Source organism: Oreochromis niloticus, linkage group LG6 (genome assembly GCF_001858045.2).
Source record: "Oreochromis niloticus isolate F11D_XX linkage group LG6, O_niloticus_UMD_NMBU, whole genome shotgun sequence".
Taxonomy (NCBI): domain Eukaryota; kingdom Metazoa; phylum Chordata; class Actinopteri; order Cichliformes; family Cichlidae; genus Oreochromis; species Oreochromis niloticus.
Window position 1 is genome coordinate 40,163,504 of NC_031971.2, and position 19,482 is coordinate 40,182,985.

General features: G+C 40.8%; 1 protein-coding gene across 2 annotated transcripts in view; it reads right to left on the reverse strand.

Moving 5' to 3' along the window:
- Positions 1-19,482, reverse strand: part of sorcs3a (sortilin related VPS10 domain containing receptor 3a) — a 241,040-nt gene that overhangs the window by 43,462 nt on the left and 178,096 nt on the right. For both annotated transcript variants that reach the window (XM_005470161.4, XM_019360519.2), the window contains 9 exons: positions 15,694-15,840; positions 14,026-14,128; positions 11,684-11,760; positions 11,044-11,135; positions 9,719-9,826; positions 8,678-8,795; positions 8,461-8,594; positions 5,495-5,608; positions 3,805-3,976 (listed from right to left, as the gene is read on the reverse strand). In XM_005470161.4, coding sequence (XP_005470218.1) covers positions 3,805-3,976; positions 5,495-5,608; positions 8,461-8,594; positions 8,678-8,795; positions 9,719-9,826; positions 11,044-11,135; positions 11,684-11,760; positions 14,026-14,128; positions 15,694-15,840 — 1,065 coding nt within the window. The remainder of the gene's footprint in view (positions 1-3,804; positions 3,977-5,494; positions 5,609-8,460; positions 8,595-8,677; positions 8,796-9,718; positions 9,827-11,043; positions 11,136-11,683; positions 11,761-14,025; positions 14,129-15,693; positions 15,841-19,482) is intronic.

The window sequence follows — 19,482 nt, forward strand, 5'->3', positions numbered from 1 at the left end:
TCTGAAAACTTTATGGTCTCTGTCACTTGTTCTAGTCCTCGCTGAATGCAACATGATGATTATCTGCAATGATGCTAATTTGAGTCAAACCGGAGGATGAGTTTGTGGGTTTAAAGTATTTACGTGGGGATTTTTAATAAATAACTGACTAATAATTAATGTGTCTGAAATGTGTCAAAAAGTAAAAATAGCTCTTAAGTGGTCTGTTTAGTGTTAATCTTCATATCCTGGTTAAAGCTTTAGCTTTGTACCTGCTGCATTTAGCATGATGTTGCTGCTGCCAAGTGTAATTTGTGGCAAACTCCTGTAGTTCTCTAAGAATCGTCCTCCGTAATAATATTTATAATACACAGAGTACCCATTTATCTCAAAGTCAGGAGAATTTGAGCTGCTTTTGTTTTTTAACCAATCTTAAACAATCCTTCATGAATAGTTTAAGAACAAAAAAACATACTGCTAACAGCTGACAACTCTAGACATATTTACTACGACGTGTAGACGGCTGCCTAAACAATGCAAAATCAGAAGTGATGCGGATCTTATCATCCACCCAAACATGTGTTGATTATTTAGTTCTTTCTAACCCTATTTTTAAATATGGATATGAGCCACAGGGTCTTCTCCCATTTAATATTTTACGCCATTTGCTCTTCCCAAGAAATACAGCCATCGCAAGCTTCATGAATATAAATTAAACTTTGAATTCATCTTGAGAATTTTCTCAAACAGGGCTGATGCCACAAGGATTCTTTATCCCCGCTCTTCTCTTCTTCTCTTTTATCGCATCGTTCTGCCACCCACGTCCCTTCCTCTGTCCCCCTCCTCTTTCCATCACAGAAATCCATTCTTTATGAAACAAAACAGGCGTCCATTCCTCAACTCATCATGCAGTAATATGACAACTGGGCCCGGACCCCGGGGGACGCGCACTTACCTTGAGCTGTTCCCGCTGTGGCAGGAAAACACTCCTGTTGCTAATGCCGTAAAGCCTGCAGTTATTATCAACAGACCATATACTGCCTGAGACACATGTGAGGCAGTTTCCTAGTGACCAGCCAGTGTGGCAGACCTGGCTCTGAACACAACAGCTCTCACTCACTAACAGGGTCCCCGGTGAGGTCCTTTGTGTCTCCCTCTGGCTCAGAACTCTTACGCTGCACGGGAGGTTTGGAGGAATTTGAGTCTATATAACCTCAGAGTGTTTAGAATGCAGTTACATTCCTAGAAAGTACTTCAGGATTTGTGCTACTTGCTACGAAGTAATAAAAACACCAGTTTACTTTATGTGTCCTGACATCATAAAATATTATTTGGACATGAGCTTTAAATAGCAACACAATAAATCAATGATGCATTCAGCTGTTTAGCACAACCAGTCGATATAGTTTAGGTCACCAGTGGACGAGGAACTGTGCCGTCAGTGCGATTATGATGCTGGGTTTCCAAAGTAACATGTACCAAATGATCCCACAATATGGAATTCCATATGATTCACAATTCAGCGGGTGTCTAGTGCCACTATTTGTGATTTCAGGCATTGTAAGCAAATTTAGGCTAAAAAGAAAACTGACATTGTTGTGTTCTATACCAACAGTCCCCGGGCCATGGACCGGTTATCGTTAACTCGGTTTCCCTGGGTCTTTTCCCATGTTGTAGTTGTGTGTTACTCTTATTTTGAAAGAAATATTTAGGCGTTACCATAGCGACCAGAGAGCATTAAGGGGCAGAGAGGAGGATGTTACTCTCAATGTTGTTGGCGCATTTCAGGAGGACGCTGCTAATAAAGTTACACAATTACACAGCGAATTCATGTTTATTATTATATTTACAAAATACCACAGTTTTTGTCTCGGTCGTATCGTTTTATTTTGTTGTATTTATCTGTGACACCTTAAAGGCCGGTCCGTGAAAATAATGACTGACATTAAACCGGTCCATGGTGCAAAAAAGGTTGGGGACCGCTGGTCTACACCACTGCAGCTGAAGTTAAAAGCACAACTGAAGGCTCAGTGTGTGCAGTATAAGAGTGTTAGCATTGTCACCAAGTCATATGATAAAGTTACTCTATAAAAATACACAATCATGGTTGAAGGATACCCATATATTCCACATTTAGTAGCAATAACTTGAAATAATCTTTATTCTACTTGTTTCTCACATCTTTGTGCAGGAAATTCTGACCACTTTATAACACTACTTCAGTTCATTGAGGTTTGCAGGCACTCATTTATGTGCAGCTCTCTTAAGGTCCTGTCACAGCAGATTGCCTCATATTTAACTCTTGAATACTGCATAGAGGAGTTCATGGGCTCGACTCAGTGACTGCGAGGTGCCCGGGTCCTGTGGTTACAAAACAAGCCCAAATCACCCGCCCGCCATGACTGCAATGACAGTTAGTATGAGGTGTTTGTGCTGATATGCTGTGTTTAGTTTTCTCTAAATGTGCGTTCTGGCCAAACATGTTAGCTGCCATGTTCTCTTTAGAAAAGAGGCTTTCTCAACCCTTCCAAACAAGCCATACTCATTCAGTATTCTTCTAATTGCGCTTTCATAAACTTCAACATTTAATATAATCGAGTCCTGTAGAGTCTGAGGCGTAGTGCTTTGTTTTGTGTTTTTTCTCTGATCATAGTACAATATGACCTTGGGGTGAATTCTCAGAGACCTCTGTTCCAGGAAAGATTGTGGCGTTGTCTAAGTGCAGTGAGTGTACTCAGTTTTTCACACCATTCCATAGAGTCAGTGAGAGTCCTCTAAACCCCCATTCACTAAACCTTTTCATTACTGTATAATGATTTTATTAAAAAAGAAACAAGAAAAACAATGAATTTCAAATTGTATGTAAGTTGATATATAGACAAATCGACATAACAAATAATAGATGTGTTTCAAAACAAAAGAATCACTGTAGTATGAGAGTTGACCATCAATATGAATTACCGGTACAGTTGTGTCTGGTTGAAATGCACTTTTTCGATACGGTTAACGTAGCAGCTCTGTGACAAAGTGCGCCATATTGTGAAGCAACTTGCTGCTTGATGCAATTTGATGAAAAACAAATCTGTTCAATATACAACATTATGAAGCTTTGAATTTACAGCAGCAATACACAACTTTTATCTGCATTCCTCCCTGCAGCGCTGGTGCAGCTCACTTCCTGTTTAAACATATCTGGTTGTTTTTGGATAATAATGTTCCTGTCAGCACAGCGTTGCTTTTAAATCTTTCCCGGAGCTCTCTTTGTGCTATCGTTCTTCCTTTACTGACCTTTATTGGATTCTTATGATAATCACTTGCCTGTAAAAGCTCTAGATAATTAATGGAAAAATTTAGCATTGATTTTTTCCAAGCAATTTTACACCACCCATTCACAGACAGAACTGCCAATTAAAGTGGATATCATACAGGCAAACAAACTGAATACGATATCGCATTGTGCAATCGACATTCACTTCATAATAATGAGTTAAAACATATAGCTTGCATATTGCCTACCTAATTAAGGAAGAAAAAGATAATTTCTCAAAAGTGAGAAGGTGAAGAAAGTGGAACATTTAATTGCTTATGGTAGAATTTAAGGAACTCTCATGTTTGAATGTTATCCCTTATATAGTCCAAAGCACAGATACAAATTAATTATAACTGCAAAAGATATTAAGCATCCAGAACAGTTCACCTGGATGTGTTTTTCTGCCCTCAGGTTGCCAGAATTCTGTTATTGCAGCTTTAAGCAAAAACTGAGGTAAATAAATTAGCGTTGAAGTTGATAGGTCTGTAGCTAAATGTAGATGTGTGTGTTCTCACCTCATCCAAATGCACCATGAAGGTGACATTGCTGCCCAGGCCGGCAGTGAGTTTGCCATCTTTGGTGGTCAGCAAGAGTCCTTTCGGGGGTCTGTTGGGACACTGCTGCTTTCTGGGTGTGTACAATTCCTTCACTCCTTTCGTGCAGTTGTTCAGCACCACTTTGCGGTACCTTTGGAAAGAATATCAAAGTATTTTATCCCTCTCTGCACGCTCATCGACCATTTCCCTCAATGCTGCATGAGCTTACGGTTTACAGAGAATTTTGTTGAACTAAACAGAGCACAGCTGTTGTGTCTGAACAGGCTCCCAGACAGGATGACAACTGACAACACAAGCTGTGTCAAAGGCTGAGACACCATGGGAAGCTTAATCATAGTGGCAGTGAATAAAACACTCCCACTGTGATTAAGCTTTGCAAGGTGTCGGTCCCCAGGGTGCCTCCAAACTAACAAAAAGGTCACATCTTTGTGACATAACAAAGAAAAATGGATCGTAATGGAAAATGAACGATCACGTCAAAAATGCAAATATACAACTTTCCCTAATCGAGGTATTTGAACATGAACATGATATATTGCAGTGGTTTTCCATTTAAGGATCTGCCGAATTACTACCCTGGTCTCAATCATCAATTGACCAGATATGGTCAGTATTCACTGATTGATTGGTGGCGTTTAGTAACCACATACAATGACTGTGAAACATTCTTCTTCTTTCAGTGCAGTGGATTATCTGCCTTGATCTCACCCTGTCTCTTGCCTCCTCTTTTGTCGATCCAACTCTCTCCATATTCTCCTTCAATACATCAATGACTCTTCTCCAAGGCCTTCCTCTTTTCATTCTGCCTCACAGCTTCAATTTCAAAATACTTTGTCCAGTATATCTACTAGTCGTCCTCTGTACATGTCCAGGGGATGTTTACGGTCAGTGGTTTTTTGAATTAAAGAATAAAACAATCTTCTTCTGGGAGAGAAAGTGTAAGTACGAGCAGTAAAACCCACCCGTGCTTCACTGACCTCAAAGGTTTTGCTGCTATAACCTAAATTATCGTGTTTTGGCTACAGATCTGAAAGTCTTTGTCTCTCTTTATAGTTTTAATACAATCAACTTTTGGAAAATGAGGAGAAATTCCCTTCACAATTATCCTCTAAAATGACAGACAGCGGACCCCAAACTCACCAACAGTTTATGACCTGTGACGAACATGACCCCAATAAACAGCTTCATCTATTAAAGCTGCATAGTCCCAAATTAAAACAGCAACAGAAAACAGAGACAAGAAGTAATTAGAAACCAACTGACTGACAGGTCATCACAAAACATAAAACATTTAGAATGAACCACCTGTGAAATATAATGAACAGTTTACCTCTGGGTCCTGTGAGCACGAGAGATGGTAGGATTAAGGTTAATGTTACTGATTTCAAAGCTTTTTCCTGGACATGTTTATGAGGATAAGCCAAAGCTTAAATCCTCACATTAGGACCAGATTGTGGGCATTGGCTTTCTGCTGCACTGATCATATTAAATCTGCGATCCCTATCTGCCATGAAAACACATCCTACTGTAGAGAAGTCCTCCGAAAAGACCTGTTTGTTCACAAAAACACTTGACATAAATGTGCGCAGCAAACACCTGTACTATATTCTTTTAAATGTGAATTTGTACTGAATCCCACGGTCCTTACCCTGTGCTGTTGAAATAGTTCTGGCCCTGGCTGCAGCTCCTGGACACGGTGGAAGGATTGAACCAGAAGGCTGGCTTGCAGTTCCCGTCGCTGCCGCGCTCATATCCATAATCACTGTTACACAACAAAGAACATCCACACGGTACCTGATCAATATCAGCATGTGAAAAGGGACTTATTGTCCTGCAGTGTGTTCCCCATTTACATCTTATCTCCGTTCATAGCTGGTGACCAGGGGCCTGTCTGACACAGAGACGCATCATTATTAAGTATTGATTAAGGCTGCTGCTGCTCACAAATGTACCACAGTAGTGTGAATCTGTGGGTGTGGAAACACAACCTGCAGGCAAAGGTTTGCCACCATCTTTAAGGATGACTGACTCTCAAGTTGCCTGTCAATGTTCCCAGTGAGGACATGATTTACACGTAACAAAGCAAAGTAAGCAAGTGTCCACTCTAATAATGCTCACGACATTGATTTATTAATTAGTTAGCAATGCAGAACAAATAAACAAAACTAACAAGCCTGTCGCTGACTAGTCCAGTATGAATGTGCGATTACAACAGTGTGAACTTTTCATTAGCGAGCTGCCAAGATTGATTGGATGCACAGGCGCATGTTGGCAAATAGGTAAAAGGTCGGCACAGAGTACAGCCTAGGACAAAGGATGTGCTTTATGTTCACAATAACACTTTTGCAGTCAACAAAATAACCACGTAATGCATCTTAATAAATGTGTAATAATGAGAAGGTCAAAGCCACTTTCATAATGGCTGATGGAGCTAGGGGCCGATTAGCTTAGCTTAACTGGAGCGGAGGAGGCGGAGGTAGGGGAAATTACATTGGCTCTGCCTAATGTTTTAAAACAGCATAATCCTGTTTAGAGCCTAAATAACTCCCAGTATTACCATTTACTTGTTCAAGATCCCCCATAGCTAGGCCTGGGGGACATAAGTCGGGTCATCTTTCTATGGCCACCAGTGGGCAAGACTTGCACAGTAGACATCTGGTCTTACAAAAGTCCAAGTTTTAGTATATATAAGTCTATCCTGACCTTGGTAAACACTTCCCCAATGAATTTATGGGCTCAGTCATTTCAGGGTTTGGGGACATGAAGAGTTCCATTTAAAGATTTTAGCATAAGTGCGACTTTAATCAGCATTTTGTTGATTTTCATCAGGGATTATACTCGACCATTGTCCTTCATGAATCTTGAATGCTGACTATGTTTCACAGTTTAAAACACACACACACACATTGCTTGTATGAGTCATGAGATTTCTTTTTCAAAGCATGATCAGAAGATGGATTTATTATTCGCTTAGTCATGCTAAAATCTCATGTGTACCATCAGCCTGTGGTTATTCTGCTCTGCTTTTTATGACACAAATGAATCATAACAGAGTCTGCTTGGAACAAACCAAATGAAACAAATGAAACAAAATGAGCAACTGCTACAAGATTCCAGATTTCCAAATTTAGTTCAGGAAACATGTCATCAAACAGTAAAGGAAACCTGGGATTTGACTCAGTGTGCAGTGCCAGCTGGTCAGTATGCAGAACATCTGAATTTTCACTTTGTTGAATCAGCCTCTTCTACACAACATGCACAATAGTTTGCAGACATTTTGAACTGACGTTAATAAGTATGTATTTAGCTGATCATTGTGCCAGGCAGACTCTCCACACCTTAAATTAAGTTAAAGGATTTGGACTTCAATTCTGCACTGATGGGTTTTTAAAACTCCTCGTTTCTGAATTTTAAGTATTCATCAAATAATTCCCCACAGAGAGAAAAACAGCAAGACAGAAAGCCAGAAATTAGACTGAGACAAACAAACAAACGAAAAAAACACTAAAAACTTTCGACTAGTTCAATAGGAACCAATTAGCACTCACTCTCTGCACATCTACAAACGCTATTTACATAACTGCTGTATGTTGAAATGTTTTTTTTTTCCATTCTCTGTCATTACAAGATAAAAAACACAACCGCTTAGGATTTGCATACAAATTGAAACTATTTACACCCCCACATGGTCTGAACAGAATTGCGAGCACGGTGAGCTCACAGACATGCGCTACGGAGACAGACATTATGAGCAAATTGTGGAAAACCCTCCCAAACTCATCAGATTATTGGAAAACACACGGAAAAAGTTAATGAGACACATGGATAGGATATGATTCCACTTAAATAAAAGATCTTCTTCCACAGTTGTTGTTCAGTCAATAAGAAGATGGACCCTATTTATTGCTCTTTTTCGTAGGGTGAGTGTGGAAGGGACCAAATCTGGATTGTAACTTTGTCACTTCAGGTTTTATTGTATATTTTACATGAGCACAAATATAATTGAGATCATTTTCTTCAAAAATGCCAGCGTCTACTCAGAAGTAAAAATGTAATTAGGATAAAGTGTTTATAGAACACAGGGAACCCAAGTGTTGCTGAAAACAGCCTTCTTTTCTAATCTGTGCAATCCGTTTGTCTCTTTTTTCCTTCATACACAGTTTTGTAAGATACAGGACTCACGTTGTTTGTGGCTACAGCAGGGATGCAGAAACAGCCCTAAATAGCACATGTGAGTGGTGTGAAGAGTGTATTTGATGGTAGCTGGATGGATGCACTTCAAAACAAACTGCTACTGAAGAGAAGCTGGTTTTTCAAAGAGCCACTTCTATTTTTTTCTTTTTATTCAACGCAGCATTTAGCTAAATGACCTGTTGAGTCTTATTCACACGAAGCAGCTGTCAGTAACAAATTGCTTAAAAAGTAACACAATGAAAAACTCTAAAAATATTATTTCAAGAAAAGCACATCGTTTGAAATGTGTGCTTGTACATGTGCTGCAGAACAAAAGCTGCCGTTAATGAAGTTCTCCTTTAGCAACAATGGAGAGAAACATAATCCCCCTCGACGATTATGAAGAAAGGGGCTACTGAACAAAGGCCCACATCATCTTACCATTCAAAATCATGAGCCCTGCAAATACAGGACTCGGCAGAGAGGATTCTCGAGTAGTCCTTTCCCAGCATGCAGTAGTTTCCGGGCCTGCGCTTCATGTAAATCTGCTTTTGTCCCATTACACACGGCTCGCCCTGTATGTAACATAAATGGGTGAAAAGCATTTTCAAAGCACACGGGTAGCACCTTCATGCATGGCATGGATTTAGATTTTTACCTGGTTGTGCAGGTGCCAGGTTTGATAGTCCTCCTCTGTGCATTTCCTGCTGAAGATGGACTTGTAGTCTATCTTGATGAGCTGCCATTCGGAACGGTGGCTAAAGTGTCCAAAAAAGCTGCAAGAGGCAAACGATCTAAATGACCTAAACTCTGCTTTTTATTTATAAAGTGCCATTTTCCACTAAAAATGCACATTGTGACACTCGAGCGTATCAGTTCTACTCTTAATGACACTGTGCTTCCCAAGAGGTTTGCTTCAATCTGGCAACAGGGTAAAATTGCTAATATGAAGTCAAAGCGGGCAAGAAATTAGGAGTAAAATGATCTCAATAAAATTAGTTTTGATCAGCAGTGGTGAGGTGGGAAAGGACTGCTAGATTTCCACTTCACAGTACTTCAAAGGAGAGAACTGTACTGCATCTCTTGTCTGGTCTTTAAGTGATGACATATGAACCCTGCTTCCGGGTCCAGCCGGGTCTGTGGAGAAGCTGGGATTGGTGGGGCAGGGTCAGCAGAGGCATTAGCTGCTGTAAATAAATGATAGCACAGCACCTAGCTGTCATTTTGGCTAAATTAAACTGGGCTAGATCTGTAATCTATGATGGCTGTTTTGTTCTCTGTTTGACTTCTGTTTCCATAAATCTGTCCTGGTCACTCTGTAATGCTTAGCTATAACAGCTGGTAATTGTGTGCTCCTTACCTCAGTTTATCACCATAAAGAACAAAAAGCTTTAAAAGGTGCTTTTCATGGCCGTTTTATTTTTACTCTACTTATGCAAGATTTGATTATATTCTAAAGGTGTAACAGGAAAAAGTCTCATTTAAAAAGTTTTCTTTCTTTGAATAAACCCTTTCCTTGAGAGACTTAATATCCACCTGACTCACAATCCCGCAGAGCTCTTGAGGACTTTTGTAGAGGTCCTCGATCTTTTGGGCCTCTCTGGAGAGCAAAAATAACCCTGAGGACGCCCCACTGCTGCCTTTTACTCAAATCACATCAACACATTGTAACATATCATTCAGCTCTTTGTGGACTTACGTCATGATTTGGTTTTCAGCCCCAGCCTCCACCAGCACTCCATCCACAAACAGGGGCACCGAGGAGAAGCTGTGCTGGGTCCACTGCCTGCCTTCGTCAAAGCTGACCCTGTGTATTGTACGTCAGAACACATTCTCATCACAAACCCGGCAACAGCGACGGCGCAGACACAGACGCTCTCTATTAGATCCTGGTCATAGGGGAGGATTTAGGTAGGGATCAGAACGACCGGCTTGTCTCTACACAGGAGTCTCCGAGTCTCTGTGCAATTAGCTATTGTAGCGTTTGGTAAATATTAAAGGCTGAGGCATTGAAAGGGAATTTAAGAGAGTCCGCCTAGTTATTAAAACAAAGAAGCACAAAACTGCTTTTGGAAGACATAAACAAAGGAAAGGTTTCGGTGTCAAAGGAAAAAAAAGCAACATCATTGTTTCCTGGATAAAAAGTCAACACAGAAGCGAAAAAACACAAGACCAGAATAGAACTGTTTCAGTTTTGACTAAAAAAGTGCAGAGGGAGAAGGAGACGGGAACAAAAGATTGGACAGCTTTCATCATCGGGTCTTGGGCTACATTGATTCTGACAGCATATCAACATTGGTGCTGAAGTGAGAACAACTAGGAGTACCCGAGTGTGACGTGGGTTGAAACACCACTGAGGCCGGTGCTCAGAAGATCGTCCCACGTTGCCACTGCCTTCATTTGGCTAAAAGCACTAACAACAGAAAAAGCGTTGCCATGCACCTATTATGAGATTCAGTCAGGGGAACTGTTTAAGCTAAAACTGCCTATGAAAGCTGCGATACAGTGACTGTGGAGATACTTATATCAATCTTTTTTTTCTTCACTTCCTCTACCATCGCACTTTAATTGGCTGGGAGACAAAAACCCAGCAGGCTACACTTCACTGCTTCTAAAACTAATTTCAAAATTGTTGCAAAAGCGAGCGCACAGATCTGGTCTCACTTGGATTAGCTTGCACGGAGGCAAAGCAAGGCACCCGATTTGGCAAGAGGAAGGCAACATGTTAATGAAAACAGTAAAAGGAGGCGGCGGCGGGGGGGGTCTGACTGCTGGCTGTTAATGATAAGTGGTCTGGGGGAAAAAAAGAAAACCCTCAAATTAGATTGGGTATGATTTTTTTTCTCTTTTTTTAAGAGCCATAGTCAAAGTGCATCACTAAATGGATCAAGTGTCACATATAATATGCACATTCACTTTTTTTGGAACTCTAACTGTTGGATTAACCTTAAAAGAGCCATAGGAAATTGGAAAAGCAATTTAGGACAGGAAACTTGTCCAAAAAAGTTCTCTAAATGGACATACCACAAATGTCTAGTTGGCACAGATGGCTGCTTCACAGCAACAAGAGCCCCTCCTTTGTCCAGAAACCAAATATTGTGCTCCTCTTCAAAAATCTGAACAGACATTCACAGACATTAGTATCAAAAACACAGTGACAAAGGTTACAAAATTATGTCCCATTTCCAAAAAAGTTGGGTGAAATTCAGATAAAATTAAAATGCAGTGGATTGTAAACCATTTAAACCAGAAGCTCAATGTGAATTAGATGCTAGGAGACCTAACAAGGGCAAAAACAGAATGTAAAAGGTGGGCAAGTCTCTCAGAGGTAAATATGGGAAGTTAAAGAGGTCATTCTTCTGTTCATCACGGCCAAAAACCCAGACTGAATGACCCAAGCAGGGAAGCACAATACTATAATAATTCAGCCGTTAATGATATCATTGTCTGCACTCTTGCTTTGCCATGTAGCGTGTCTGAAGTGTCTTATAAAAAAGCCTGTTGTAACCTGCAGTAAGCTGGAGTGGAAACTAAAGGTGTTGCATAACAAGAAGCCAGAAAATACAATATTTGTAAAAGTGTTTAATTTTTTACATCATCTGTCAAAGTTTGAAACTGCTGCAGGTCTGCTGGCTGTGGGTGTAAATGTAGGTGTGAGGCTCACCGGTCTCCAGGTATTGCCAGCATCAGATGATATGAACATGCCAACATTGTTGTAAGAGAGCTCTGCTCCGATATTTCCTGCAGTGGAAATTACACACACACACACACACACACACACACACACACACACACACACACACACAGCGCATGAAAAACACAGTGAGATGTCACAAAGATAAGAGGCCATATGTGTTTTAAACACATGCTGTAAATCACACCATGTCTCTGATTAATTTATCATCTTGGCTTGATTCCCGTATTTGCTTGCTGACTTGCAAGTCATGTGAATAACAGAGAATATTTCATGTTAATTCCTGTGGATGCCTTCATTATGAGGACAGCGTAATGCGCGGTGTAGAAGAGGGTGGGTGCCTCTCTCGCGCTGTCATTCTGCGGTGTTGCAGCACAGCGCCTCCAAAGCCTTTTCCTGCGAGTGTGCAGTGAGTGAACTTGTTTCTTCTGTTGTACTGCTCTACTATCTTGGCCGCGGCTCAGTAAATAGGCACGTGTTTGATCTGGATGGTGTTTGTCATGTTGGTGAGATGATCTCTGCACCAGCTGACGTCTTAAAAGGCGCAGCGGGCAAAGTGAATCACGGTGCCAAAGCAAAGTCTCAGCCAGAAATACACACAAGCGCACATGAGTACATAGTGTGCAAGCATCACGCTGGGAATGTATGTTTATTCAGCGTTTTCACATAACGAGGACAAAACAACATAAATGTACACGCTCAAAGCAAAACCAAGGGTTTTTTTCCTCCATTGGCGCTAACACATCTACTTCATCTCATTTCTCTTTCTTCCTTAACACTTACAGGCACACACAACACATAAGTGTGGCCTTTCCCCACACAAGGCATCAAAACTGATGGACACATCCACAACATGTCAGTCTATACGTGAAGCGGAGCTCCTGCGGTGCACTCTGCACAGTGAAGCTTAAAGAATCGCTGAGACAGAAGCTTAAGTGGGGGTCAAGTAGGGGTCACATCAGAGCTGCATTAGATAATCAGGCTGCTGACTGGGACGACTCTTGATCCTGTGAAATGTTAATTTTCATACTAAAATAGCAACATAAGGCAAAACTAAACCTGTGCAATGTTAATATGCAATATACTATTACAAATGTAAAATAACATTCTGGATTAGATGATGCATTATTATAATTAATATAACATTATTAATCAAAATCAGCATTGTACAAATTTGTTATTTTTACTATGCACCACTTCAGAAAAACATTGATGACACTCTGATGAGACAGGCACAGGACTGTCCTGCACACACATGCAGAGAGACCAGGAGAAATACTGTGTAAAGGCCTCCTGTGTGACGTCATGCAACGCTGCTCAAGGCTGGCTGGTGTCGGTTTTCTGGAGGCTGCGGTTCCTGCTTGGTAAAATCAGTTGCAAAGAAAACCTCGTTGTCATTCCTTCGTTTGCTTACTGCATGGAAGAAACCCTCGGAAACAAACACAGTTTGCCTTCAAAGTAAAACTTATACCTTCAAAAACATGTTGGCTGGAGTTCTGGGGCACAGGCTTTACTTTAAAGTTTTAGTGCTGCTTAGAGAGTCGTTACTATGTTTTTGCAGACTAGTCACCGTGTGCCGTGCAAACTACTGATGACCCAGAAGTACTGCTACTGAACACAGTAAGAGCTTTTCATCACCCAGTTGGGGAATGCGGTTTTTTTGCCTAGCAACTGGTGGTTGCCAGGGAGTTGCTGCTAACTGATTAACCTCCCCATGCTGGCTATTAACGCATAAATCAAATGTTAGTCATACTGTACATCTTGCATTTGAGCAACTGTAATAAGATGAATGTATTGTGATTTACTTGGACGCTCACTACCAAGAGCAAGAAAGACAGTTCATGGGTTGATTTTACCCGCAAACTGAACGTTTCTGTATGGACTTCATCATTTTTCTAATGGTAGCTGATGTTAGCCTGCCTGCTAATTTAGACAAAGAGTTTGCTTACTAACGTTATCACTAAAGAAATACCACCTGAAGCCATATCAGTGTGCTTGTGTGGAGTTTGTGTTGACGTCTATGTTGTGTTGATGTTGAGATGGAGCAGAAAAGAGGCAGTGGCAGTGAGGGAAGGCACCTGTGAGCAAGCATAAGCATGCACATTCCAAAATTCAACCTGCAACCTTCACATACAATCGAAATCAGTCCACTGTCTGTTAGAAGCAGCTGAAGCATCAGAGAAAATCCAGATTTTTAAGCTACCTTACATGTGCAGACATTGGTAAACGTAAAGTGTTCAGTGTATGAAAAAAAGTCATCTTATGCATTTTTAATGTGCAAACTGTCTTTGGTGTTCAGTGTTTTCACTCACCTGTGGCAACTATGATTCCCGGTGCAGAATTCTTGGTGGAAATTGTTCCTGACAAGTAAGGGTTCTCAGACATTTGGAGTTGTAGATGAAGGGAGCAGAAAGGCTGTAAAAGATTTAAAAGAAATCATAAACTGAAGTGGATGTTGATTTTAGAGAAAAGAAGCACCGAAGTTTAGATGCAGTGCCCAGACAAGTTGAAAATAAGAACAACTATGTATGCATACGTGCATCACTGTAAGTGGCAATAATAATGGACAAAGTATGATCTAACTCAGTCTTGCTATGCATCTAGCTTATCTAATTAACTGCCAGGTAATAGCATGGGAAGCAGTGCTGATCTGTTATGTGAAAATGATAGGGTCAGAAAAATTAGAGAACAAACAACAAAAAATTCCTGATTCATTAGTCTCCCAAAGAGAGCTAACGGTGCCTTCAGAAGTTTTGCTAATTACATTTAATCTGTCATTAAAACAAAGAATGATGGAATTTGCATTAAAGTGTGAAGTTGAGCCTCCAGGGCATGCAAACAACAGAAGACAATTACATTTGTTCACGGAGCAGAAAAAAACCCCGTGTCTGCTTTCATCTTTGCAGCAGACAGCGTGTCACTGGTGTAAGGACACCGAGGGCAGTGGGACTGAACAGGGTAATCAAAAGGAATCTACAGCAGTAATTAAAATGTCACATGAATGCACAATCACAGGGAACCTGTAAGCCACACCGCACGGCCCTGAAATAACCTCTTAAACAGCATGAAGTCCTCCTAATGTCTCAACCATGATTCCTGCTAACGGTCTGCCTGTTAGTTTTAGATGCAGGGAAGCTATCTAATGAGGACAGACCTTTAACACGTACAGCTGATCTGGATCTGCCGCTCGAGTACTGCATCTTCCGCATGATTAAAACAGAGGTTGGACACTATATTATGCACTAATATTAGTTTTTAGTACATGACTTGGACTAGCATGCACATGTCTATCTGGGCCGTGTGTACTCATCTAACTGTAATTAATTTAAATAGCTAGAATTCATTGAATAATCTGAGCATGCAGTTTTAAATGATAACCAGTTCTTAATGAATGGACGTTGCAGATCTTTTCCATGTGCTATACCACAGGTCCACGGTTCACTGGAAGGGGTTTCCTAAAAACTAGATTGCAGATTAAGCTAAGGTTTGCTTGTCCAGTGCAGGAAACATCTGGCTGTGGGAAATGTAACTGCTGACTTGGTGAGAATGTTCATACCTGTGAGAATCAGGGCTTTCACCAACTAAAAGACCAATTTCCAACTATTATTTACTACACAGATGATTTATTTTAGGTTTTAGAACAGGCTTCATGAGGGTGCATTCGTAAGCTCTGGCTATAGAGCAGTGCTACAAATCAGCAAAACATATTTTTGTGTGTGTGCATGTTTAGATGTCTTTGTGAGGACAGAAAATTTTCATGTTACTATACTTGTGGGGACCAACATGCCCGTCCCCAGAGTTTGAAGACATTTTTGAGGCTCAAAATGTGGTTTTAGTGTCAGGGTTACAGTTAGGTGTAAGCAGCCCTATTATGTATAATAGATGTCCTCACTAAGATATGAAAACGAGTCTGTGTGTAATTTCCATACATTTCCATAAACACAAGACCCTAACCCTGACCCATTTGACGTCTACCTTACCAGTATGCAGTGGATGTCATTCCCCTCCAGGTCAGATGCAGGAGCCTGCAGGAGCCTCCAGTCCCGCCCTTTATTGTAGGTAATGTAGGTTTTCACCTGGTTGTCGTGCCTCTTGTTGGCGATTAACATGCCTTTAATTCCAGCCACCTGATTGGCACAGACACATAACAGGTTGAAACCCATCTTTAAAGCAAGTCATCAGGGAGCACTTTACACACAACACCCCTCCCAACACCCATAACAGTTAGGGCCTCAGTTGCGCATGAAAAAGCATACCCGGCACTCTCATCAGAAAAGGCATTTTGTGTATTGAGGCGGCAATCTTCACAACACCAGTTAAATGCAAATGGCACACTTATCCTTTCTTTCTTCAGCTGACAGTCTTGCAGACACCGTCAACAGAGCAGGCTGCCGTTTCTTACACTGTGCTCTCTGTAATTATATCCTTACACGTCTCAGTAATCTAGACAGTACAAAATGATGACGGTTGAGAAGTGACACCTTATCTGTTTTCCAACAATTGAACCGAATCTCACACGCACACCTGTAACAGTGTAGACTCACAGTTCTCTGACCAAATCCACCCCGCCAGTCGTCTCTCAGGGATTAGACACATCCCTCAACAAAACCAAAGCATGACATGCAATGGAAAGGACAGAGTCACTCTAAATGGTTGCCATAGTGAGGGTCTCCACATGGATGTGTTTGCCTCCCCGAAGGGGCACGTCTGTATAAGTGGCACTAATAGGCAGCGCATTTGACATTGTCATAGAAACATGTGGCTCAGGATGGATGCGGCTAACGAGGGTCCTCCCGTCCTCATCCAACCTGACCTGTCAATCGTGGCAGTAATTATTTATTGCCTCCACCTCCTCTGTCAGATTCACACACACACACACACACACACACACACACACACACCTGCAGGCAAACAAGCAGAACTTTATATGTCCAGCAGCATCCAGCCCTTTCTTTCCTCCCACATGACTTTCTTTAAGATACAGTGAAGGACGCAGATCTCTGTTCCAAAAGCACAGATTACTCTGAAATGTGCTGATTTGCCGCCTTCACGCCACACTGATTGCTGCCATTTGCTGTGAGCGAGTGGAAATGGAACAAAGAATATTGCATGACAACTGTGCAGCAGCTCTTCAACTGAGACGTCCAACACCCAGCTGCTTTTAACACGAGCACGAGTCATGACTGTTGGTAAGGATTTGGCATTAACATTTATATTTTGCGTTTGAATTTGGGTTTAATCTGCTTTGCTCCAGCAGACACTGGGTTACACTGACTGATTAGCACTGACTGCTTGTGGAAGGTGTGAGAATGGTCCTCTTTATTCTTGCATTTCCAAAAGTACGAACACAAGCTTTGGCAAAAAGTGTCGCCTCACCTGGAACATGTACAGTTTTTGTAGCAAACAAATTAAATGATATTGTTTTAACTATTTTGTGGTTTGGGGGTTTTTTTTAGATTGAGCACAGGAAACTAAATGTGGAATCATCATTATAAATGTTTAATATTTTCTTGCATCTCCTCGGCCTTTTATGTTGGACTGAATTATTTGGGGCAGGTTCCAACTTTCTTAAATAGTGTTATGACTGCAGTTCGGAGCTGTTCATGGACCATTTTTGTGCTTCCGTTATGATTTTTCTTTTTACCTTTTGAAAAAAATAAATATTCATCCTCATTTATTGTATTTTAGGTGTGTTTCATGAAGCTATAATGATCACTTATTAAAGTATTATTACTAATTATTTAAACCAGAACTGTTTTGCGGTTTGTTTGCAACAGAGTAAAAGAGTCAAAGGAACATTTTCTGAGTGTGTGAGATCTAATTTTGAGGTTTTGCCAAGAGTGTGTAGAAGACAAATGAAATGTCTCTAATGCAGTTAAACATCAATATGAATCGATTTTACTGGATCTGCAAAAGATTTCATTTTGCTCTAGCCTGACCTAATTTTCAAAGAAAGGGCACAGATTTATAGAGCTGGAAGCAGAGAATAAACGAGATTATTTATTGATTGTCAAGCCTTTGAAAACTTTTCTATCAAGATTACCCAGAAAAGGAACAAACACTGTCCTGTATGACCTTTCACCTTGTTTTTAATGCTTAATGTATGAGTTTGTTTTGGGGGGTCGAGGGAACACCAGTGAACTCACATTGTGTAAAAATTCAAAGATTTGCACGATGCAAACAATAATCTTCAATAAGCATAGTTAATACTGTGCAGCAGAAATGGCGTTGTACAAAGAAGTGAGCAATTGTGGACTGGTTCTATAAGCTCATCACTAATAATTTGGGACATTGTGTTGTTGAAGCTTTGCCTGCTCACCCTTTCCTGTGCCTGCCCCGTCTCACTTCCTCTGTACCAGGTATTCTATGTAAAATCAGCAAGTAGTTAAAGCTGCTGGTATGTCACAGTTCCACACAGGGTGTTCTGTGGCAGTGCATGATGTAGAAGTCTACAGCATTAACGAGATCACTTTTTACAGAAACGGTTACTGATTTGCATATTTTAACTGAAACCAGAATCTTATGTTATTCCTAATCTAGCACCTAAAACTGGCCAAGCACAATAAGTTACCTAGACCTGCAGTATTGTACAAAAGTGAGCCAACCCTCTTTTGTTTGTGTTTTGCTTCCATGCAGCCAGATGTTCCTGTCATTTTTAAAGTGGTCGTGTGGAATCATCTTGGCAAAGAACAACACAAGCATCAGCCAGCATCCAAGGAAGATGTTGGAATGTCCTTCAAGGAGCCAGGAGAACTATTCCTAAAGACTATTTGCAGAAATTAAATTTGCTGTGTTAAAGAATAAAGGTGGTCGTACCAAAAAATGACTTTCAAGGTTGTTTAAATTGTACAAACACTGTTTTTGCCTTCTATACTGGAGCACATGTTTCAATACACTCATGGCTGGAAATATAAAGAAATGGGGGATAGCTCATGACCTTTGCAGTTACTGTGCTGTTCTTTTGCTCTTAAGTGAATATACAACCTTACGTCTGACAACATGACCTTGTGAGCACCATCTGCCAGTACTCCATCCATCAGCTGGTTGTGGTGGTGTGATAGAAAATGTTAAGATTTTGTCCTCTCTATTTTGTTGATCCATTTTTCTACGGATGTGTGGAAGGCTCAGTGGTATCCTGATTTTGTCTTCATATCATCCTCTATTTCAAGATATACTCGTTTGCACAGAATGTTCTGATTGTCTTCTACGACCATGGCTGGTTGATAACTTGTTCCTATAAATGATTCTATGCTTGTTATTATTCTCGGTCAAATACCGTGCAGAATGCTGTCGTCATCTATTGTTGTTTGACCCTTTAACAAAGGCAAATTCAAATCTCAGAGAGACGGCTCGTTTGTGTCCAGATTGATTTCCATAACAGTAGTAAGCAGTTTTGCACTGAAGTGGACAATCATAGTCTATGAGCAAACTGCTCACGAGAACATGACTGAGAATATAACAAAAAGATCCAAGATTGTGCATCTACACTGCACAGATGGGACTGGCATATATTTGATGTCAGTAGTTTGTCTGAATCATCTGTTGAACGTTGCGTTGTTGGGTTTGCACTTGCTGGTGGGAAAACACAGCCATGAAGAACCACATCATCCTGAGTATCAGTATCATCCAGATCATTAAATACTCTCCACCGACAACAACCCACTTAATGTCTCCAATCAATCATCCTGAACTGTTTATTGTGAGGCGAGAGAGAGATGATTTTTGATACAGTGAACTCCGCACAATCTGAGTGCTAATCGTCAAAGAGC